This window comes from Cucurbita maxima, unplaced genomic scaffold (genome assembly GCF_002738345.1).
Source record: "Cucurbita maxima cultivar Rimu unplaced genomic scaffold, Cmax_1.0 Cma_Scf00005, whole genome shotgun sequence".
NCBI classification, from domain to species: Eukaryota; Viridiplantae; Streptophyta; class Magnoliopsida; order Cucurbitales; family Cucurbitaceae; genus Cucurbita; species Cucurbita maxima.
The window spans coordinates 1063927-1089383 of record NW_019272021.1 but is presented as its reverse complement, the minus strand read 5'-3'; the positions used below and the strand labels follow the sequence as shown (position 1 = coordinate 1089383).

Sequence of the window (25457 nt, the reverse complement as noted above, 5' to 3'; positions counted from 1 at the left end):
TCTAACCAACTAAACTAATAGACCAACAATTTTTTGCTCATTCTAGATCGTCTAGGCAATAGTTTAGGTTACATAATTTTAGGCATAATAAACCTAAACTTTTAAAGTATCATGAAAGATAAGAGTTAATGAGAGATTTGCATATGCAGATGTCGAACCTACGACATTCGCGTTATTAGCACAGACATTATAACCAACTAAGTTAATAGGCCAACGATTTTATGAACATTCCAAATAATTTTATGCATAAAAACTTTAACTTTCATTGTTAATGAGAGATTGGCTCATGCAGGTTTAGTGCTGTAACCCAATATCATAAAAGATAATAATTAATAAGAGATTTGCGGTTCATACAGGTGTTAGAACTTGCAGCCTTCACATTATTAACACAACACTTTAACCAAATGAGTTAATAGGCCAACAATTTTGTGAATATTCGAGATCAGTAGATCCTAATCCAATCAATCGAGTTTAGTTACATAATTTTAGGCATAATAAACATAAAACTTAGTGTTGTAACCCCATATCATGAAAGATAAGAATGAATGAAATTGGCATTTGCTGGTGACCAACTAAGCTAATAGGTGAAAGTTTTTATGCAAATTCCAGATCGGTAGTTCTTAATCCTCGTAAAATACTTGTCCAAATCGCTATATTAAATAGGAATTGTGTTTATATGATTTCCAATGAGATCATATATAAGAACATTGGAAAGAATCGAGCGCAATGCGTAGAATAGAGTTCTCTCCCGAATGAACTCCAAGAAGGTAAAGTAGAAATTAGTATGATAAAATATGATAAAGTGGTCAAAATGAGCAAATATGTTCAATAAAAAAAAATACATAATTCTTCTTCTCCTTTTTTTTCTTACGACACGACAATCAAATCTAGATTTTGGGATTTTTCGAACAAAGCATCAATCAGCGGTTGAGTTTGGATTTTCATTTTAATTCAATTGAAGAGTAATCCTGTTTATTCCATTTTCATTTGAATTCAATTGAAGAGTAAGCCTATTTATTCTTGGTTCTAAGACCAATAGTTCAGCGGTAGACGCCCCTTCTTTCAAATTGTTTCTCATTATTAAGAAAAAGTAACAAAGATAAAATATGAGCTTGTATTAATGAAATTGGCCCATGCAAATTCAATTTTAAGTCAGAGTGTTGTAACCCGTATAATAAAAGATAAGAAGTAATGAAATTGGCCCATGCAAGTTCAATTTTAAGTCACTTTTTTGTCTTTATCATTCGTAAGGCTCAGTCCCACACTCTGACTTCAATGATGGGAACAACCTCCGCACTCCAATGAACATTCTCCGCCTGACTTTACTCTACTCTATTTAGAATAGTGGTCGATCCCTCGGGAGTTATATTGGTAACAACATCTTATGTTCACGCGGTGATATTGAGTGTTGTAACCCTGTATAAATAAAGATAAGAATTAATGAAATTGGCCCATGCAAGTGTTGAACCTGTGATCTTTGCATTATTAATGCAACACTCTAACTAACTTAGCTAATAAACAAAAGATTTTATGCTCATTCCAGACCGTGCAAGTGGTGGAACCCTCACATCAATGTGTTTGTTGCGTCCATGCATGATTGGATTCTTAGATAGCTTAATAGTAGAACTGTTATCACATAACATAGTGATACACTTGTCTTGAAAATGACCAAGTTTTTTAAAAACTCTCCTCTTCCATAACCCTTGACCAGCACAAGAGGCGGCTGCCACAAATTCTGCTTCGTAGTGGACAAAGTAACTATAGGTTATTTTTTGGAGAACCAAGACGCTTCTCCATCACTTAGTAAAAACACATAACCATAAGTGTTTTTCCTGTCATCTATATCTCCTGCATAATCACTGTCAGTAATGTGCCATCAACTCTCTCCATTACCCTTTTTCCAATAAAGAACTCCCAATCTACAGTACCTTTCAAGTATCTCAACACCCTTTTTGTTGCTTGCAAATGCAACTCAGTTGGACTTGCCATAAAACTGCTAATTAGAGACACTACATACATTAAATCCGGTCTTGATGCAGTTAAATACATAAGGCTTCCAATCAATTGTTTAAACATGGTAGCGTTGACAATGACTCCTTGTTCATCCTTTTTCAGTCTAACCCCAGGAACAATAGGGTTAAACTACTTTTTTCATCATAAACATCTCCAAAAACTTCTTTTGCATACTTTTCTGACTAATATAAATGTCTTCAAGATTTTGTAAAATCTCTACACCAAGAAAATATTTCATTTTTCTCAAATCAATCATTTCAAATTCAAGTTTCACCGAATTCTTGAACTTAACAAACATGCTCTCATCATTACCAGTAAAAATTAGATCGTGAACATATAGACTAACAATCAAAATTTTGCCTTCATCTTCTACTTGTATGAATAAAGTATGGTCACAGTTGCACCTCTAAAATTCTTCTTTGACAAAATGTGCTCCAATTCGACTTTACCATGCATGTGGGGCTTGTATAAGGTCATATAATGTCTTCTTCAACCTTGTATTCTTGACCTTTCTTCTCATAACCTTGTGGTTGCTCAACAAACACGGCTTCTTTTAACTCTCCATATAAGAAAGCACTTTTCACGTCAAGCTGATACACGTTCCAACTATTTCGAGCTGTTAAATCAATTATCGTTCGAATAGTATCCCACCTACTCACAGGTGCAAACATCTCAGTATAATCTATACCATGTTGCTGTGCATAACCTTTTGCTACCAACCTAGCCTTATACTTGTCAACTTCGTCATTTTCGTTGAGTTTGGTTTTGAAAATCCACTTTACTCCAATCTTCTTCATTCCTTTAGGCAAATATGTCAACTCCCAAGTCTCATTTCGTTCGATGGCTTCTATCTCCAAGTCTATTGCAGCTCCCCATTTTGAACATTGAATAGCTTCTTCAAAGGTAGTCGAATCTGTAGTTGAGATTAATAGAACTAAATTGTTGTGCTTAGCTTCTTTAGAAAATTCTCTCCCTTTCACATAATCTTCCATCCATAATGGTGCTCTTCTATAACTCACTTTGGATGTGCTTTCTTCATATGTTGAAAAATTTGATTCAGTTGACTCACCGGAAGATATACTAACTTTCCCTACTTCTTGTGCTACCACCTCCTCTTCAGATTTTTTCTCACTTTGCTCATGTTTGCTTCCTTCTATATTACTATCTTCTCATTCGAGTGTATCAAGTCTAGCTTGTACATTGCTTTTCCCCCAATTCCAACACTTATTTTCTTCAAAAATTACATCTTTGCTTACAACTATCTTCTTGGACACTAGATCAAAGAGTCAAACACTCATCCTTAACAGCACACACTGAAAACTTTTATCATCTAATTTCTTTCTCTTACTATCTTATACATGAACATAGCTAATGCATCCAAAAATTCGAAAATAATCAACATTAGGTTTTACGTCACTCCAAGCCTCCTCAGGAGTCATATCTTTCACTACCACTATAGGACTTTTGTTGAGCACGTGCACTGTCCAGTTTACTATTTTTTGCTATAAATTCTTTGGAACTTGCTTCTCTGATAATATACTACTAACCATGTTCATTATTGTTCTATTCTTGCGCTCAGCTACACCATTTTGTTTAGGAGTGTATGCTGCAGTAAGTTGTCTACTAATACCATTAGTTTTACAAAAAATATTGAACTCGTGAGAGGTGAACTCTGCACCCCTATCTCTTCTTCAGTCTCCTTCTCAACAAGATTTTTAAAATTCTTGAAGATAGTAAAGACTTCAGATATTTCAGTTTATATCCACACCTTGCAACTATAATCATCATTAAAACTTAAAGATATCTCTTCTTACGGTTGGAAAGAGGTTTGATGCATGTTGCTTTCCCACCATGCAATCATGGCATATATTAAACAATGTTTTCAATTAGAGTAACTCTCTCACCATTTGTTTAGGTTACAATATTCTCAAACCTTTGACACTAGATGCCCATATTTCCAATGCTAAAGATGAGTGTTGTCTTCTATAATTGTTTGGAAACAAGTGGTTGTTTGTGGCATGATTCTTGCCATTAATATGAACATCCTATTTGAAGACATTGTTGTTTGCATAATAAGCTCTTCTTGGGATGATAGATTTTGTATTCTCCATGTTATATCAAAATAGATACACCTCTTTCTTGCAATTTTCCAAGACTAAATAGGTTGTTTTTCAACTTAGGTTGGTAGAAAACATTAGTGATTATCTGAGTGACTCCAGCAACTTGCAACCTAATGTTACCTTTTCCCAACACCACCATCTTGTAATTATTTTCAAGCTTCACAGATTGTCGGAATTCCTCATCAAGATATGAGAACCATTCCTTGTTTGCACACATATGATTGATACACCCGAATCAAGGAATCAAACATCTTCCCTCCTTGATTGATTGAGCTCCACATATGACATCATCAACATTTCTTCTTCCTCCTCAAGCTCAGCATAATTTTCTTTCTTCTCTTATTGAGGACACTCATATCTAAAATGTCTTAACTGATGACACTTATAACACTCAACTGTAGTTTTATTGAATGGATGTCTACCTCTTCCTCTTCCTCTTCCTCTACCTCTTCCTCGAAAAGCTTATTCCTCGAAAAGCTTCACGAGCTCAATCATCTCCTCTTCCACCGATTCTATAATCGTATGTCATCTTTAATGTTTGTTCATCACCTACACGTCCATTCAATCTTTACTCATATACCAGCAAGCTCCTTTACAATTTATCGATAGCTAAAGGGTCTAAGTTATTAGACTCTTCAATTGAACATATAACATAGTCAAATCTTGAGGTCATTAATCTCAAGACTTTTTCAATAATCACCACTTGTTTCATGTTTTTGCCATGAATTTTCATCTTGTTTGCAACGGTGAGAGTTCGAACAAAATATGCATCAACACTCTTGCCCTCTTTCATATGTAGGACATCAAACTCTTTTTCCTAAAAGCTTGGAGTTGTGCTCTTTTGACTCTTGTGGAACCTTGGTACTTCTGCTTCATAGAGTCCCGAATTTGTTTGACAGTATCTCTATTAAGGATCGTTTTCATAATAGTTCGATCAATGGCTTGGAACAAATAGTTCTTGACCTTCAAGTCTTTTAGCTTCTAGTCTGCAATTGTTTCTTGTTGTGATTCGGTAATCTCCACTCCTTCTATTGCATCAGGGATTCTAGTCTTCACCAAAGACCAATATTCCTTTGAGCGAAGAAATTTTTTCATAAGCATAGACCAATGATCATAATGGCCATCAAACTTAGGAATTTTCGGTTGAATCAAATTGGTTTCAGCTGCCATATTTGAATCTCTTTCAGCTTACTCTTCAAGAAAAAAACTACCGTTTCTTTTCTCACAATCAAGCCTTGCAAGGTAGGTCTTATACCAAATGTTGTAAACTAAAGAATACAAACTAACTCAAAATAAAACCCACAAATCAATTGGGTTGAAAAACTAATAACACAAAGATAAAAATAGCAAACTAGAAAAGTAAAAATTAACCACCCACTAAATTAGGTTACTAAGGTGTTAAGGATATTTAGTAATAAATTATAGTTTACCATATATATTATATTTGATATTTTATTATAAGGCAAATATCTAATATTTGTTTTATTATCATAGGTATCTTTCCATTTATTGTTATTTCCATTTATTACTATTTCCATATCCTTGTAATTCATTTGATTATTAATAAGATAACTTTCACACCATTTAGGTGTGGTGGATTAATCAAACATTCACATGGTATCAGAGCCCTCTCGGTTTAACAACCCCGATTCTTTCTTTTCAATGGCTTTTGAATCCTCTAATCTTCTTCTCCACCACCCCTGCTGGTTTTGACGCCGCAGGGGCAGTCTTCATGGCTGCCGTAGTCGAAGCCGATTGATTACTCTTCGGCTCCACCCTATTGACCTCCAAATCACCTTTCGTCATACTCTGTACATACAACCTCACCTTTTCCAACCCAATCGGTTTTCTCCCTTGGCCAATATAGTCTCTCTCATTTTCTTCCCAATCAACCTTCATCCTTCACATAAACNTTCGGAATCTGGGTGCCGCACTGGCCTATTCGCCAACTAAGTTGTCGCCGCCCTTCCTGCCAAAATTGGCTTCTTCGCCCGATGAGGCGACTCTTCCGACTGCCCTTCTCGCCAAAATTGGCTCCTTCGCCCAATGTGGCGACTCTTCGGCTTCAACATTGTCTTTGTCCCTTGCTCTAGGTTTCCCCTTCTACTTCTTGGGGTTAGAAATATTCTCACCAGAGCCAAGGCAGCATCGTCGCTAAGCGACAATCCCTCTTCATGGGTTAGACATATTCTCGCCGAAGTCAAGGCAGCATCGCCGCTGAGCGGGGATCCCTCTGCAATTTTTGATGGCCAAGAACCGGGTTGTTAGCATCTTCATGAAAAGTGTTTCTCAACCTCTTTGAATTTTTCAGATTCAAGCTTCACGTTCGTTTAAATCCGACGCTTAGCTTGCGGTGGGGTGTTAAGGATATTTAGTAATAAATTATAGTTTACCATATATATTATATTTGATATTTTATTATAAGGCAAATATCTAATATTTGTTTTATTATCATAGGTATCTTTCCATTTATTGTTATTTCCATTTATTACTATTTCCATATCCTTGTAATTCATTTGATTATTAATAAGATAACTTTCACACCATTTAGGTGTGGTGGATTAATCAAACATACAAACTAACTCAAAATAAAACCCACAAATCAATTGGGTTGAAAAACTAATAACACAAAGATAAAAATAGCAAACTAGAAAAGTAAAAATTAACCACCCACTAAATTAGGTTACTAAGGGAATGAACATCCAAAAAAAAAATGGTCTAAGCTAGTCATTTCAACCCTAAAGAAATGGTCTAGACGACCATCTTCAACATTAACTGCCACGATCTACACCGGAGGCAAGTGGAAAAGAGAAGATATTCTGAGAATCATCAAAAAAGATGGCGAAGAACGGGAGCACGCAAAACAAACAGAGGTAGAGAGAATTGGAAAATTTTCATAAAAATAGGTCAGGAAGAAGAAGCCCGCGGATTAAGTTGCGTTCGGTCCGAGTAGACTGCTGTTGTTGGATAGTATCCAACCACCCACGAAATCACACGGCCTACAATCACCTAGAACCCTGCCAAGAATCACTAAGCACCCAACTCAACCTATGCGAGTTAGAAAACTATTGCCCACAGACAAAAACATCAACCTCAACCCATTAACGACCCACGAACCTCGCACAAACTCGAGTTGCGACCCATGCTCCTTCTCTCTCCAACTCGAGTTGCGACCCGTCTCCTTCTCCCCCTGACTCGAGTCACAACCTAGGCTCCTTCTCTTGCTGACTCGACTTGCGACTCGTGCTCCTTCTCCTGCTGACTCACATGTGGTACGCATGTCCAAGCCACCCTCAGTATGCGGCTCGCACCTCAGTTCAGTGTCTTGTGCTATGCTATGTTGTACTATGTTGTGTTATGTCATGTTTATAAGCTATGCTATAGTATGACTATGCCATGTTGTAGTAACATGATATAATGTTGATAATCTATGATGCATAAACCTCCATGATCATGTCATGTAAGCTATGATTTGAGAGGAGCTAGGTAAGCATAATTCACAAACATGTGCTATAAACGAATGGAGATTTGACTTGCATCATAAATTTATGCCAAGATTTTAAGCTATGGAGACCTCATGTATTTTTATATTTTTATATGTCATATGCATTGAGATACTTCCCCATTATAATTAGTATGGACGCATACCTATGACATTTATGCTCGTCATGATGTTATGTGAGCTCTTTCCCTCTGAGGTGTCTAGTGTCACAACTATACTATGAAGAGAGTAAGTTGTGACTCTCACGTTGAGTCAAGCAAAGAGGTGACCCTCAAGAGGCACCATCCGGAAATGAGAGGGCAAATATAGAAGAATGTCATAATGCGACCAAGGAAGAAGTTGCATCATCCAACACTATATAATGTGTCCATTGAAGAGGAAACAAGGCATAAGCAACATATGGACAATGAATAGACATGGGCATCACAAATAAGATTGTTGAAAAGTCGGGTAGAGATTCGGGCCTTAAACCTTAAAAGTTGGGGCTCTCAAGGAAATTTGGGCGTGCAGTTCTTGAGTCAAGTCCGTCCATATTTATTATGAAACCTCGCCAAATTCAATGTCAATCAAACTCCGAGCGGATGCTCTACGACATCATATGTCCGTTCACCAAAATCATGTCTGCACCTACCCATTTGGAAATACCTCAAAATGTATTATAGAGGGAGGCATGGTATCAGCTCTCCTCCACCTTTAGACCCTATGACCTATGTGAGCTACCCTGTGGCACATGAGTGTGTCACAGTAAGGGTGAGCGTTCAGAGACAAGTGTCTCAGACGACTTCCTTTGAAATGAGTTTTTCAAGGACAATACTAGACAACATGGGTGTGTCGATATTGTGCCCCTACCCATGTGTCGAAGATTGAATTTTACATTTATTATCTGGTACGGTATCCGTAAATAGCATGGCATGCGCACGAGAGGGCCAATGCGTTTATAGAACCCAGATGGATAGATGTTAGGGATGTCTCGATGTTTGAGCAACACGTGGGGTCATTCTCGATGGGATGATTGAGTGAGCTGTGATGGCCAACGAGATCCCATGACTTGGGATGACATCAAGACATATGGACTATGCCAATTGGGAACCAAGATGACAAGATAGGATGCAACGTTGCATTGAGAGACCTTGGCCCCGAGTAGAGGCAAGGTCGAGCTGAATGACTTGGCCTAGTATAGTGACAAGTCAGTTATGTCGCAGACCATTGAAAATGCACGCACAGGTGGTGTATGTGGCCAAACAAGCTTGGATTCCGCACAAGTGAAGTTTGGTTAGTGAAGACAAATCTTGCCTAAGGTCGAACGAAACTAAAAAGTAGGGCGGAAAATGTGAATCGGGTTTGACTCCCCTTTGAGGCTTGTTGTGAACATGTCAAGATCACAATGGCGCAAAGTTGAAAAGTATGACCGTGACATCCAGCAGCCCATTAGTGAGTACCAGATCAACAGCTCAGACCTAAGGGGTACGCAAGCCCGATTGGTTGATTCATGTGTGCATGTGCGAGCTGTGTATAGAGAAGTACTACATATCTAACCCTGCCTAGACTAGAAGCCACGTTCTATTTTTTAGGTAAAGATAGAACACCCATATACGGATGACTACGTCGCGGTAAAGACCACATGACCAGAGTTATGGTAGTTTCATTTAAACAGTCCTTAGGCTAGTTCAAGGCTTTATTTATTTTATTTTATTTATAACATTTATTTTCCACCTCACTATTTACCACTATGTTATTTTAAGGTAGTTATTTTGAATTTTAAGTCCATAGCATCTTGTATGAAATATATTGAAGGGATGTTTTAGTGACGAACCTATTTTTAATAGGAAAATAGGGGTGCTACAAAACATTATATATAAGAAAAAAAAAATTATAAATGAGGAGTTGTATCTAGACCTCTCTAGTTAGAATACTACAATTTTAAGTCATTATTTTTAAATTTTGTAGTAGACCTTTAGGTTATTAGCACTGAGCCGAAAGTCCTATACTTATTATGCTGCATCTGGAACCCATAAGCTCTGGTTTTGAGCGGCCCATTCCAAGATCCAAGGCCCACTGGACTCCATGATACCCAGCAGAATGAAAGAGAACCCCAAAAAAATTGGAAAAAGAAAACCGAAAGAAGAGAATTGAAAATTTGGCCCATGAAGGTTTCGAACCTGCGACCTCCGTATTGTTAGTACGATGCTCTAACCAACTTTGCTAATAAGCCTCAATGTCATTATTCCAAATGTATCATATAACAAGAAATAACATGCAATGATACTTTTTTTAACGGATATCGATGTTCACTGAAGATGAAATCAATCCAATGGAAAACGTAACAGCGAGCGAATTGGCCGGCTTCGCTGTGGGGGCTCTGCTCGTTTGTGCCACCATTTCTGCCCCTCGGATAGATGCCTTCATCTCTTCTTCTCAGCGCAGGTCTGTTCTATTCTTCCCATTTTCACTTTTCAAACCTGATTTACATGATTTTCTTTTCTGGGTTCTTCTTCAATCCCCTAAATTCACCCAAATTTTGGTGGGTTCTGTGTGATAATTAGATGGTAGGAACCCAAATTGAACAGAACCCATGAATTTAATTCGTTCCACTTAGGAAGAAAGTTCACTTAGGTTTTTGGTTCGTTGTGTCTGTCTGTTGGGCACTGGTGGATTGTGTAGGCATTTGTATATAAGAAAGCTAAATTGGTTGCATCTACTATTTGTACTTTGAAAATACTCTTGTATCAAGATTATTTCAATGGGTAATTTGGATTGGTGTTGTTCATATCTGATAATTGTATTTTGAGTCACTTAGTTCTGTATGTAAAGGGGTTTTGAGTATAGAACTTGTTTGAGGATCTGGGGTTGAGTTTTTAGGATGAATGTGATTGTGTTATATGTTCTAACAGATCGTTGGGCATGTGCAAGAGATGTGGTGACCTGAGGATGATAGCATGTTCAAAATGTAAAGGAGTTGGATCAACCAAATCAGGTGGAGTATTTGCTGAGCTTTACGAATCATTTGGCAAAGACGAACCGAATGCGCCCTCTATCCCGTGCACGAGGTGCAATGCCAAAGGTCGCTTCCCATGTCCAGATTGCTGCTCTCAAATGCCATGAACTTCATTCTCATATAATGCTCCCATTATGTCACAATTTCACTCATCATTTTCTCTCCTCTGCTTTCTTTTCCCCTTCTTTTTACCAGTTTTGATGCATCTATGGTTGTCAAGATTTCTACTTTATTAAACACATTTTAGAGCTTTTTCCCTATTGGGTTTTGTGAAAAACACTTCCCTTTCATGCTTTTGTAAAGGTTAGCATGATATAAGAATCGTATTATTTGGGAAATTTTATTTCGATTCCTTTTCGACCAAATCGAAAGTTAAAGGTTCGAACCGATTCATGAACTCAAATATAAGGTAAAAGAGCCGAAAAATTAAGAATGGGATCCAGGTAAGGATGGCATAGTGATTAATTTCCTAATGAGGAGAAGATGAAAGAAAAAGTGGGAAACAAAATGAGAGTGATTTGCATATATTGCTGTAATTACAAGCAATTGATTGGTATCTTTGTTGCTTAATTTTGGGTCATTGTTTTGAAATTTTTCCATTTAAAACCCAATTAGTGAAGTTGAAGATTGGAATATTAGTTGAATTCAGATCTGTAAAGCTGATTATATGCGTCTTTGAATGGATATCTAAGAATGAGAAAGGACTAAGAATTTGTGATTGCCTTTAATACTCATTTGCTAATGCTCTGTTTATCCATATTAGTCCCTACAAACTTTGGTTTTTAGTTGGGGAGGTCTTTCCATTTTTATCATTTGTAATTTTCACATCACATTTGAATAAACATTGTGATTCTTACTTTATGATACATGTTTGTTTCAAAAATCACTTCAAACAAATTTCTTCTATACATTTAATAAATTACCATAAAGTCTAATAAGAAATTAATGATACTAGAGTGATAGATATTATTCGACTTTGGCTTGTATCCAAAAATTTTATTTTCTTAAGCTTAATTTTTTTGTACATTCTTTTTTTTTTTTTCTATGCATAAATTAGTGGGTATTTGTAGCCAACATAAATGTAATTATTATTAAGTTCAAGATTTAATGGGATGAAATGGCATGATTATGTTTAGAATTTAGATTTATTATGTTTAAATTAAAAAAAATAAATATTATTCTAGCCTAAGTCTAAAAATAAATAAATGTGACTACTCTATACATGTGTCATGGTCTCGAGTTGCGATGTTGTCGTTAGTCGTACATAGATGTTTTACTTCTACCTGAAATAGAAGTAGTACGTGGTTGTATTTCATGCGTATGTCGGAGTTGTACTTCATGTTAGTACGTCATTTTGCATGTCATTCACATCATATCAATCACATTTACGTACATATGTTATATCCTAACGTTTCCACAATTCCAGACAACAATTCTCATCATATACATATCATAACATAACATATCATAAAAATATCATTTTATCACATATATCGTACCATTTCAACCGTACATGAATTCTCGCGCGGTATTGGGCGACTACACAATTTTTTATTTTTTTATTTTTAATTCTTAACCGATATAAAGCCCTAATAATTATTTTATGAATGGATGTGATTAAAATTTTGAAGAAATAAGAAAGAAAAAAAAAAACCCATATTTGTGGTTGAAGATTCTCAAGTGAATTGAACAACTTCCACAAAACAATGTGAACATTTTGAAAGAAAATTGTGTTACTTTCTTCCAATCCCATGCACAATAGAAGAAGGATAGAAGGGAAAACAAAATTTCCTTTTTCCCACACCATTCAACTAACCCTTCCTAAAATTAATCTAAATTTCTCAAATCAAATTAATGAGAATCTCTTAAAATCTTTCAATATGGACAATAATGAGTTTTGTTTTAGAAAATTCATGGTTATTTGGTATCACTAAAAGTTGAGTAGTAAGATTTTCCAACCCTTATTAATTGGTATCCTCATTGAAGTTTTAATTAGATGACGGGTTCACGTCAAGGTGGTCCTCTCTCGACCTCTCAAATGTTCTAACTCGTCAACCATGCTTTTAAGATGAAAATAAATAAATGACTAAACGATAGTCAATAACACCTATTGGTAATCTCTTTCTTGTTTGCAATAAGCTTTTTCTTTCTCCAAATTAAGAAGTGATGGAAAGAGAAAAACAAAACACGTATTTATCATCGTATAGGTGAAGGTTCGAGATAAAAATGTAATTTCAGAAATGGGCAATCATGTTTATCTTGGAAACTTTGGTGGTGAAACCAAGAATATGAGTAAAAACCTTGAAGTTCCTAAGGTGGCCAAACAAGAAAGATAACATGAGTTACCTTTGGTCATAATTAGAAATAAAAAGGAGCTCATAAACTTTCTCAAGCTAGAGTGTGGAAGGTTGTCTAGGGTTGGAAGCACTTTTTTTTTTATCTTTAATTCGAGAAGGGAAGTGGGGAATCCTTGTAAAAAATGTTGTCCTACTTATTCCTATTTTTTCCTTGATTTTTTGTTCTTTTTTGAAGCATGCCATGGGTTGTCCTACACTTTCCAAAAAGTGTTGGCAACAATCCCTCATTATAATTATTCGTGATCTTTGGAGTAATGAAGGTAATTCTTGTAACATTCAGTTAAGAAGACGGATACATAACATCATATTCATTCAAGTGAAAGTGATCCTAGGGATAGAATGGATAAAAATGTTTAAAGGAAATGAAAGTTATTACCTATACCAACAAGGTGTACCTTTCTTTTTCGATGACCTGATCATAGGAACTCTAAAGTTAAGTGTGTTTTGTTTGGAGAAATTCTATGTTGGAGAACTCGTGAGACATTTCCTAAAAAGTAGGTGACTGAGGACAAAATGTCGTGAAAGTACTGTTAGGGATAGGATCCCATAACAATACACACTTGATCTAGATGAACACAAAGAAAAATAGGATATAGAAAATGCAAGAAGAACTATGGCTAAGTATTGATGACTTCAAGTATGTACAGTAGAGAGAATACCGATAATATACAAATTGCATGTTCAAAACTCTACCTAAATGGATATATATATATGGTTTAGCTTACTATATATAGTTTTACCAGATATAATCATTTACTATATATAACTATCTACCATATATAGCTTTATAACTTTTTATATAAATTATTTACTATTTTTTACAATTTACTTTATATGTCATTTACCAAATATAGTATAACGGTTGACTAAGCTATAAATAAACAGTGTTCCATCCCCTAACAATTCTACCACTTAGTGATGTAGTCAACCAAGAATTTCATTCTCAAACGAACATGAGCATTCATGGCAGCATACTAATTGAGGTTTTACACAACCTCAATATTCCAACATCAACACATTTTGTTAATATGTTTGTTGGATTCTTTGTACCCTCTTCTCAAAGCACATCACCATCTTCCACTAACTTGCAAGAGAAATGGTATCGCCTTCCGTGTTTTATCTTTAAATGATAGACCGAGTTCCTCACCAACTGTATGACACTCTGACAATCTCTATAAAGAATCTCTTCGTGCTTCTTCTTGCCCAATTCTTCCAGATAGTTAGTCATCCATATTGTCTCATTTCCAGCTTCAGCTATTGCCACGTACTCAACTTTAGTACAACTCATTTTTGAAGCCTAGACATCCCATCATCCATGACTTACTCCCACTTGGTTGTATCCTCCAACTGTAGGGCCTCATCAAAGGGCTCTAGTTTTCTTTCATCAGCAACAGATAGTGTAATGAAGGTACATATATATCTGGTACAATACATATATGGTACTCTGATAGTACTGGATGATCTTCTCAACACCGATTTAGGTGTCACTTGCCCTACCGTTGGTTCCTCTGCAACAGTCTCAGGAGTTTCTTGAGTATCTGCTACATCATCACTAGGTGATTTTTTTCGCAACTCAACCTCAACTTCCACTTGCTTTGTTGTCTTGGAACCTTGCTCCATATCTGGTTTCTTAGCAGTAGTCTCAGGAGTTTCATGAGTATCTGCTATAAGATCACTAGGCGAGTTTCCCTACAACTCAAGCTCAACTCCCACTTGCTTCGTGGTTTTCGAACCTTGCTCCATATTTGTATGGATCATTTCCAACCACACTTTCTTCAATTCTCTGTCAGTCCTTGTGAAGCTAACTCGTTTCTGCCTGCTCATAACGTAGTTCTCACACGACCCACATCAACAGATTTCAGACCTTCTAAAACTTCTTTCGCACTCAGCATCTTCATTCCTTTCACGCTCATATGTCTAAATCTATTGTGTCATAGACTTGATTTTGAAGCACTCTTAGTAACAGCAGCCATGTTCATACACCCTGCAGTGGTGTATAAAGTTCTAGATTTTATGCCACGTGCTACCACCATAGCACCCTTCATAATCTTCCACAAACTCTTCCCTAACTCTGTTGCATAACCTGTGTTGTCCAACTGACCAATAGAGATCAAGTTCTTCTTGAGACCAGGAATATATCTGGCATCCTTTAATGTTCACTGATTTCCTACTGAAGTTTTTATACAGACATCCCCTTTTTCTTTAATCTCCAAATCTTTGTTATCGACAAGATACACCTTCTTGAAATTTTCAGACTTGAAATTCCTAAACAACTCTTTATTTGAAAACGAATGAAAAGATGCACCTGAATCCACAATTTAGGATTCAATCAAACTGTCCACGCTGAGGATTAAAGCATCCCGAATGTCTTCTCCTGAATTTATAGAATCATCATCATCTCCAGATTTGTGATTCTACTTCCTCTTTGGTCTTGTACAATCTGTCCGAAAATGACCTTTTTCTCCATAACTTCAACATGTTATGTTTGGCCTATTTAAAGATTTTTCTCGGTTCTTTGATTTTGATCGTCCTTTGTTTGGGTTGTTCAGTTTACTTCTTCCCCGTTGGTCAACACTGAGAGCACTACCAGATGAATTTCCAATTTCTCGTTTGCGAATACTTTTTCTTAGAACTACATCTCGAATTTCATCGAACTTCAGTTTATCAGATCCTCGGTAAAGATGACATCAAAATCAATGCTTTAATTTTATCCTTGAAATTAATTTCCACCGAACTCAGTTGACTTACGATCATATTGAATACATTTATATGATCAACAACAGATTCACCTTCAGACGTCTGTAGATTTAACAATTTTCGCATCAAATACACCTTGTTCATAGCCAACGGTTTTTCGTACATATTCGATAGCGCGTTCAACAGATCTGGCGTTATCTTCTCCTTGACAACGTTGGACGTCATGTTTCTGGATAGCATCAACCAGATCAACCCTAATGCTTGTCGATCCTTGAGCTTTCACTACTTCGTGGTCATGGTATCCAGCATCACCCCTAATAAGGGTTCGTAAAGACCTTTCTGATACAGATAATTTTCATTCTGCATTTTTCATAAACCGAAATTGGATCCATCGAACTTCTCAATTTCAATCTTTAAATTTTCCATCTTCACAGATCATGGTGAATTTTGTCTAGCTCTGATACCAGTTGTTAGGATCTCACAATAACGCACACACTCAATCTAGATGAACACAAAGATCAGGATAGAGAAAATGCAAAGAGAACTCTAGCAAAAGGATTTGTATTGATGACTTCAAGAACGTACTGTAGGAGTAGGAGAGAATATAGAAAATAAGTACATTTTCAAAGCTTTGACGAGGGATATATATATGGTTTAGCTTACTATATATAGCTTTATCAGATATAAATACTCTATATAACTTTATCGGATATAAATACTCTATATAACTTTCTACCATATATAGCTTTACCAGATATAGCTTTTTACTATACATATACATAGCTATTTACTATTACGATAATTTCCTTTATATGTCATTTACCAAATATAGCTTTAAACCGTTAACCGGCTCCATAACTACTTGAGTTGGTTTGTGGAGATAGCCTTCACTCTTAGAAGTGAGAGGAATCTGACTATGTCACAAGTGATGCTTAGGAATGCCTGTGAAATTTGAATTCCGAATCTTGAACATGAATTGTTACGGTTCTAGACAAAGTGTGAAATGATATTATAAATACTATAGACTTCAAGCACTATCAAAGGAAAGTATGATTTGGTTTTAAATAATCCAAATTAGAAACATTTTACATCTAATATATTAACTACGAGTGAATTTGACTCAGAATGATCATTCAAATTAACATGGAATTTTAAAGGCTAAAATGATCCAGGAAACTTAAAACATTGTATCAAATAAATAACATCTAAAATTGGATGTGCCATAGAAATGTACGAAATCTCGACAAATAAGTGGAAATAGATGATGAAGATAAAGGCACTCAATTTCAATCTCAAATCTCAAATAATTCGTCATTCCTATTCCAATTCCATTATCAATCATCACACTCCTACAAAATTAGATAAAGCAAGCAAGGGAGCCCATCTCAATTTTTCTTTCAAAGGGTTAAAAGTAAGTTCTTAATCTTTTCCCATATAAAGGATACATTTTTCTTAACAAGTTCATTCAAGGGTGAACCAATTGTACTGAAATTCTTAATGAACCTACGATAGAAACTTGCACTTTAAGGTGTAGGCCAATCTTTGATAGCCCTCACATTCTCCTTATCAACCTCAACACCAATAGATGAAACTACAAACCCAAGAAAGATAACTTTTTCCATGTAAAAGCTATATTTCTTTAAATTTACATACAAACATTCGTTTCGTAAAGTAGTCAAAACATTGGGTACATGGGTAATATGATTCTCTAAAGATTTAGAGTAAACATTACCTAAGTATTCTCGTAAGACATGGTTCATTAGTCTCATAAATGTACTAGGTGCATTAGTTAATCCAAAAGGGATAACCAACCATTCATAAAGACCATACTTGGTTTTAAAAGCTGTGCTCTACTCATCCCCAATCTGCATGCGAATCTGATGACAACCTGATTTTAAATCAATCTTAGTAAAAAAACAACATCAATGCAACTCATCAAGAATATCATCTAATCTAGGAATTGGATGCCTATACTTTATAGTTATCTTTTTTATAGCCCTACAATCAACACACATACGCCAAGAACCATCTTTCTTAGGTACAAGAATAACTTGAACAGAACAAGAACTCAAACTTTCACGTGCAATCGTACATGCCCTTTAGCAAGGAGTTCACTTACTTGCCTTTGTATCACTTCAGCCTCCTTTGGATTAGTCCTATATGCTGGTCGGTTTGGAATGGGAGGGTCAGGAATGAAGTCAATCTTGTGTTCAATCCCTCTCAGTGGTGGCAAACTACTAGATATCTCCTCAAAAAATAAATCTTCAAACTCTTGCAAAAGCACAACAAAATCACTAGGCAAAAAAGGGTTAAGCGTGTTAGTAAAGTAACAAGACCCATTGCTAAGTACAAGAATAGTCTGGTTAGAGAGCAAAACATCCCTAGCCTCACTTGATCTAACATACAAGCTTACTGATTTGACTTTTCGCTCTCTCTTTTTTTTTTTTTTTTTTTTTTTTTTTTTTTTTTTTTTTTTTTTTTTTTTTTTTTTTTTTTTTTCTCTCTATACTGAGTGCACTCTTGCTTTTCACTCAAGCTTTTTTTCACTCGATTCTTTTTCAATCTCTTGTCTTTTCTTTTCAAATTTGCAATGATTAATAAATACATCTTTTGGAGACAATAGAATAAGAGTAGTTTTTCTACCATTGTGAGTAAAAGAGTATCGATTTGCATACCCATCATACATTACCGAGGATCAAATTGTCAATGTCTCACCAGTAGTAAATCTCCAACATGCATGGATACAACATCACATAAAACATCATCAACATAATTTTCAATAGTAAAAGATACAAGAGCTTGTTGAGTTACCTGTACTTCCCCACGATCACTCAACCATTGAAGCTTGTAGGGTCTTGGATGTGGTTTTATCTTTAAATTAAGTCTTTTGACTAGAATAGAACTCACAACATTGGTTCAACTACCGCTATCAATGACTACACTACAAGGTACAGGTTGAACAAGACACTGAGTTTGAAATAAGTTCTCTTTGGTCTAAACCTTCCTCCTTAATGTGGGTGTTTAGAGCCCGTCGAGTAACTAAAGATATATGTGTATGGTCCTTCACTAAACTCCTCACTCTCATCATTTTCCTCATTTATATCTTCATATGCCTCTTCTTGTAACTATTTCCCCCTCCTTCATGGTCATAATTCTTGCATTTTGGCAATCTCTACTATAGTGTTCCCCCTCCTTCATGGTCATAATTCTTGCATTTTGGCAATCTCTACTGTAGTGTCCTACTGTTTGACATCTCCAACACTTTTAATCCCTATTTCAAACATTAGACTTTTCAACTTTTTATTTTCCAATTCTAGAACTCTCACCTTTCTCAAATTTAGCTTGAGCTTCTCATACATCTCTTGATTTCTATGCTTATAAACAATGTTCTTACTATCCTTTTTCCATGTAGAAATAGAGTTGGAAATTTTTTTAGAAGAATACCATTGAGACATTCGTTGGATTTGCCTCTCGATCTTAATTTCAATGTGCAACAACTCCTCAATATTAGAATAAGGTTGTAAATCAGTCTTGTTTGCAATCTCTGTGTTTAACCCGTTAAGAAACTGCACCATGAGAGCCTCCATGTCCTCATTGAGATCAAGTTGATCCATCAATGTATCCATCTCCTTGTAATATGCTCCACAGATTTGCGTTCTTATTTCAATGCTTGAAGCTTTTGCGCCATGTCCCATTGAAAATATTGTGGAACAAAATGCTTCCTCATGGACTCTTTGAACTCGTACCATTAATCAATTGGTACTTCAAGATTACTTCTCCTACTTAACATCAATTTATCCCACCAAATTTGAGCATATTGTTTGAATCGAGCAATGCATAACAATACCTTCTTTTCATCACTAAAATTATGACAGTTGAACATTGACTCCCCAATTCTCTCTTATTCAAGGTACTCCTCTGTTGAAATAAATGCTCTCTCTCATACTAATTTGTTAAACTAACACTCACGAAAATACGAATGAGATATCGAGAGGGGAGAGACAAGGAGACAAAGAATTCTGAAAGATCTTTTTCTATTGATCTGTCCGTTTTGTTCTTACACTTTTGCTCTGCTTTTTACAATTGAAAACAAATTAATTTAAGTTTTCTAAAGGTTAAAAATGGATATCCCATTTAACTTTATTCTCAACATGTTTTCGTTTTCTTGAGCTCAGTCGTGGTTTCATCAATTTCCTCTCCTTGTCCTCGAGCGGCAAACTAAGCTTGTCCTTTTCTGATGAGACTTCATTTGGAGCTTCTCGAGAACAACCCATTTGAGATACCAATTCCTCATTTCTCCCATTCTCAGCCACACTCGACTACGACATTTTCAACTTCCATTTTTGCTTCCTCCATTTCGACTTTATCACGAGTGAGTATCTCAATCGTGTGTGGTAAATTCACTGTCTTCTGTTGAACTGATTCAGGTTCACGTCGAGTGAGTCTCTCTGTTGAGTCAGCATCTCTATATCTTTCTCCACCCTCGCTAGTTCGTCCACAAGAGCATCAATCTCCATTAACAAGTCATTCTCTTTCTCTACACCTTCTTCAACTTTCTTCACAAGTTCAGAGATTATCTTCCCCTTCTCTTCCTTCTCTTGTTTGAGATAGAAGGAACTCTCACTCCGCTCATCAACTTCCTTCTCTGGCTTTTCAACCTTCATTTCTAAGTCTTTTTTTTTTTCTTTCATTTTCTCTTCCATTATCATCCTCTTTCTTCTTTCTTCCTCACATTGCCTTTTCGGCCATTGGAGCTCTCTCTCTTCTATCTGTTATCTGGTTGTTCATCTTTCTTCGCTTTTCTCGTCTCCGCTATCAGGATTTTGCCACATCCACTACGCATCACCTCATTTCCAACAGTTTCCACCACCTCACAACTACCGCCATCGTCTTTCGCGCCGCCGTGTCCGTTTGTGTTCGGCTCTTCATTTTGGGCCATCAAGAGAATGCCTCTGTTTGTTGCGTCATCCAAGGCTAGGTTGATTGTTTCTTCCACATTATCCTCGGCTCGACAATCTCTTGCATAATGATCCATTCTGTCACAATTGTAACATCTGTCGGGATTACAATTATTTGCATAGTGGCCATATTTTTTACATTTGTAACACTGGATGTTGGAGTTATATCCTTGATCGCGTCCTTGATTGTGTCTTCTTCCACGCCAAGTTGCTTGCCTCGACTGTCTCTTCTCCTTATAATTTTCTTCATTTCTGCTGTCTTGATCACCTCGACCATTCCCACGACTTCCTCGACCTCTACCTTAAATATTTTGAGTGTAGAGTACCTTTTCATCTTTTATTGATGCTTTGGTTTGAAGCGCTTGATCGAGTGTCTCCTCTTTCTTCTTCTTAGGTTGCTCGTGTGCCTCAAGAGAACCGGTGAGCTCATCGATCGTGAACGTCGCTAGGTTCTTTGACTCTTCTATCGCAGATACAACATTCTCAAAGTTGTCGGTTAAAGACCTCAAGATCTTCTCCACAATCCGTGTCTCGGGTAACATTTCTCCATTTCGATTTAGTTGATTTTTCCACGGTCTGTACGCGCGTAATGTAGTCAGATACATTTTCTGACTCCTTCATCTTCATGCTCTCCAACTCGCCACGCAAAGTCTGGAGACGCATTTGCTTGACTCGATCGGTTCCTTTGAACACCTTTTCTAAAGTGTCTAACACTTCTTTTGAAGTAGTTGCCCTTGAAATCTTCTCAAAGCTCTACTCGTTAACAGCCCGAAACAGCATGTATAATGTTGTCTTATCCTTTGATCGCAATTCTTTTAACACCTTGTTCTGCACAGCCGTATAACCCCGTGGTATCCTTTGGTTCTTCGAAACCTTCTTCGACCACCTCTCATGCGTCTTGAGAACCGAGAAGAGCTTTCATTTGGATGCTTTAATTCTCGTAGTTCGTCTTTGTTAATCGTGGTAGCGACATTTGTCCCATCATGTTTTCCATCGACTCTGATACTAATTTGTTGAAATAAATGCTCGCTCTGATATTAATTTGTTAAACTAACACTCACGAAACTGCAAAAGAGATATTGAGAGGGGAGAGACAATGAGACAAAGAATTCTAAAAGATCTTTTTCTATTGCTTTGTACCTCTCGCTCTCTTGCTCTGCCTTTTACAATTGAAAACAAATTAATTTTATAGGTTTTCTAAAAGCTAAAAAGTGCTATGAACCCACTCTTTCCTACAACAATTATTGGCATTTCATTTTTTTCGCCTTTTACTTCTACCACTCAATTTCAAAAACTTACTAAAATTAACTTAATTAAAATCATTTAAGTTTATTCCCAACATCCTCTATATCGATTTTTCCATAAAACTTGAAAAGTTTGAATTTGATGCTCTCCACGTAAGGATCAATTCTATCATCATAAGGAACTCGTGGTTGTAAAATATGATGCTTCTTCCACGGCCTCTCCCTCGCATCAAGGTATGACCAACCGCATGTGGATTATCCTCGTGTTGATCATAATTGTCTCCCTCATATTGATCGGCATATTGTGCAGGTAGTGGAATCCTCTCTTGAGCTTGATTTTGAATCTCCAATCTTCATATTCGATTTGTCAAATCTTCTATTCCTCGCATTAGTTTTTCCATGGTTAGTTGTGCTTCTCTCAATCGTGCCTTAGTAATGTTAGGATTGTCATTTATATTTTTCATGCTACAAAAGAAAGTTAAAAGAGAGAGAGAGAGAAAAAAAGTGACCTCATCAGCACTCCCTTATGTGTGTTCACTCGTTAGTGTAGTTCACTCATGTTTAGCACTCAACACTCGAACTCACCCTCACAATAGAGCACACACAAATCACACTCCAAAACAAATTGGGATGTGAGGCAAGCTATGTTATAGAGCTAAGTGCAATTCAAAGTGACTAGACAACACACTTAACACACATACAAGGTATTAAAGGAGCAATCCAAATAACGACAAAGAAACGAATTAAAGAAAGAAAATGAATAAGGACTAATTTAGGCTTAGTAATACATGAGAGTTACATATAATAATCAAAAACAAAAAAAAAAAAAAAACATTTAACATCAATAAGCTTTTTGTTTTTGTAACTAATTGACACAATCCAATCAATTTTCCAACAAGATCTTAAACGAGAACAAAGTGTTGATAAGATCAATATCTAACACTTTATAGAATATGTCAACATGAATTAAAGAACAGAAAGAATGTAATTTGTTATATATGTTTTTGTGATAGAATATGAACATTCTACCCAAACGGATAATATATATCTATATCTATCTATATATATATATATATATATATATATATATATATAAGATAATTAAAAGAGATAAACACAAGGAAACATATATCCAACCTTGAGCCTAAAGCTCTGATACCAAATCATATGGAATCAGTCCAAGGAAAAGTTTGGAATAGATTAACTTGATGATCAAGATCAAGAGTAAAGAAAATCCGTTTCTAAACACGTAATTTGAATCACTCTACAAGAAGTTTGATCAATACCACTTAAATGATTCTAGCATGCAAGTTCTAAACGCAAGAATTTACAAAGTAAAAGCTTAGCTCTCAGCAAAACTAAAATAGAAATTCTATTCTTTTTAATTCCAAAATGTGATATCTTCAATCAAAGAAAAGAAGACTTTATATAGTATTTTCAACCTTAACTTATGTGACATCTAACTTCCATATTAAATTTGATAGTTAATGAGAAATACCCATAACCTCACTATTAAAATGGTTAAGTTAATGAGAAATACCCATAACCTTAACTCCTATATTAAAAAACTAGTTTAAATATGACAAACAAATAATTAAATTATAATTAAATAATGCAATAAATGAAATGGGCTTATTAACCATCTTTGGGCTAATTCCATAAATTGAATTAGTTCATTCAAAGCAAATTAAAGTGTATTTAGTGCATCTCTTTTGAAGCTCAACGTTGCACAACATATAAGGAAGTCTCCAACGTCTTCTAGAATTTTATTTGACAAGCTCATCATAGCTTGAATGTAAAAGTACAAAGTTTGTTGTAGGTTCTTCGCTCTCAACCTTGTAATTGGACCTTGAAGTATGGAAATTCCTTGGTTTAAGGTACGATTTGTTGGATGATGAAAGTCCCACATCGGTTAATTTAGGGAATGGTCATGGGTTTATAATCTAAGAATACACTCTTCATTGGTATGAGGCCTTTTGGGGAAGCCCAAAGCAAAGCCATGAGAGCTTGAGAGTTTATGCTCAAAGTGGACAATATCATACCATTGTGGAGAGTCGTGTTCGTCTAACACGATTTTAGATTTTGAGAAACTTTGATTCCTAATAAAGATCCTAAATTTTTGGACCATTACGTTAATCTTCACGAGATCCACAAGGTTGTAGAAGGGAGTAGACACCCTTAGGGCTTGCAGTACAAGAATCGGAAGAAGGGAAGAAAGACCTACAACACAAACAAGAGGTGGTTGAAGTTTAGGATGATTAGTCCAATTCAATTCGGTTGGACCAACCGGTCTAGTCTAGTCAAACTAGTCCTCCTATTTTTGCATGGTTTGGGTGTACCAATTTTTTTTTAATCCAATTTTGATGGTACTCACATTTTCCCTTAATTTAAGGCCTAATTGAGAAGTTCAAAGAAATTTTAAATTTATTATAGATGCATGTTGTAAGAAGCATGTTATTAAAATTCTTAAGACTAAAATGAGCTAATTTGACTAAAAATAAACGGAAAACATCCCTAATTTAGAGTATTATATTATATCTCTTATCTTGATATGTTCATACTTGAGACATTTATGTTGTTATATGAAGATGGTTATGTATTCGCCAACTAATTTCTAATCATGAACCCAATTTAATTTAGAAGTGTCTCAATAACATTTAAAACTAGTTTACATTTGATGGGCATACTATATGAGTTTGTAAGTTAATTAACTTTTTTTTCTCCCTCTAATCATCCTCACGACCTTAGCTTAGTTCATAATATTTGAAATATTTAAAATTAATCTATTTATTTTCAATGAATAAATCTTTAGTCATAGTCTTAATCTATTATTATCGAATTAAAAGTGTCATTAGCCTTGTATAATGTTTGGCAATATATTCCCATTTTATTATTATTAATTTTTTTGGATATTATTATTATTTTAATTAAAAAAAATCGAATATTCGGATTTGACTCTTGGACAATCTAATGTAAGCACATTGTATAGCGAACTCTGTTCTGAGACGACAGACACAGTTAATGGAGGGCAAATCCGTAAATACCTGTTGAAACCTAGTCCCATTATTGAACACAATAAAACCAATAAATAATAAATAAATATATACATAAAAAAAACGATTTTCACCCCTAAATTTGTTTAATTGAGTATGAGAAAATAATTGAGTTAATTATTATGAATATAATTATTATCAAACAATGCTCAAATTACTATAAATTAAAATAAGTTTAAAAAGAAGGCGTGTCCTCACCCACCCCAACATGGCACTCTACATGCACTTACCCTCTCTTTCTGCCACGTGTCAAGCCTTTCTCTCCCTCACCGTACACTTCAACTAGTTGGCCGCCATTGTGTGACGTACAGCCTCTGGCGAAGGATTCGACAACACTTGTAGCAACGTCTTTGCGAATGACAGACTAATAGTGGAGCGACACGTCATGAAAAGAAAGTACTTTTCGTGTTCAGCTGTGTAATTGTAAATCGGCAGGCCATTGGGAAGTGCTTTTACTTTTCTTGAACAGAGAAGTTAAATAGAGTTGCTGTGGCGACACGTAGCAAGCCGCCCCCGGA

The 25457-nt window shown here is 35.8% G+C and overlaps 1 protein-coding gene and 1 non-coding gene across 2 annotated transcripts; one reads left to right on the top strand and one right to left on the bottom strand.

The window, feature by feature from the left end:
* Nucleotides 1–9773: 9773 nt before the first annotated feature.
* Nucleotides 9774–9847, bottom strand: TRNAV-AAC. Its single transcript has one exon. It is a non-coding gene; the product is annotated as a tRNA-Val (tRNA).
* A 67-nt stretch (nucleotides 9848–9914) lies between these two features.
* On the top strand, nucleotides 9915–10973 carry LOC111480031. Its single transcript, XM_023124990.1, has 2 exons — nucleotides 9915–10059; nucleotides 10527–10973. The coding sequence occupies exons 1-2, from the start codon at nucleotides 9920–9922 to the stop codon at nucleotides 10735–10737; spliced, it is 351 nt and encodes a 116-aa protein (XP_022980758.1). The 5' UTR covers nucleotides 9915–9919; the 3' UTR covers nucleotides 10738–10973.
* The last annotated feature ends 14484 nt before the right edge of the window (nucleotides 10974–25457 follow it).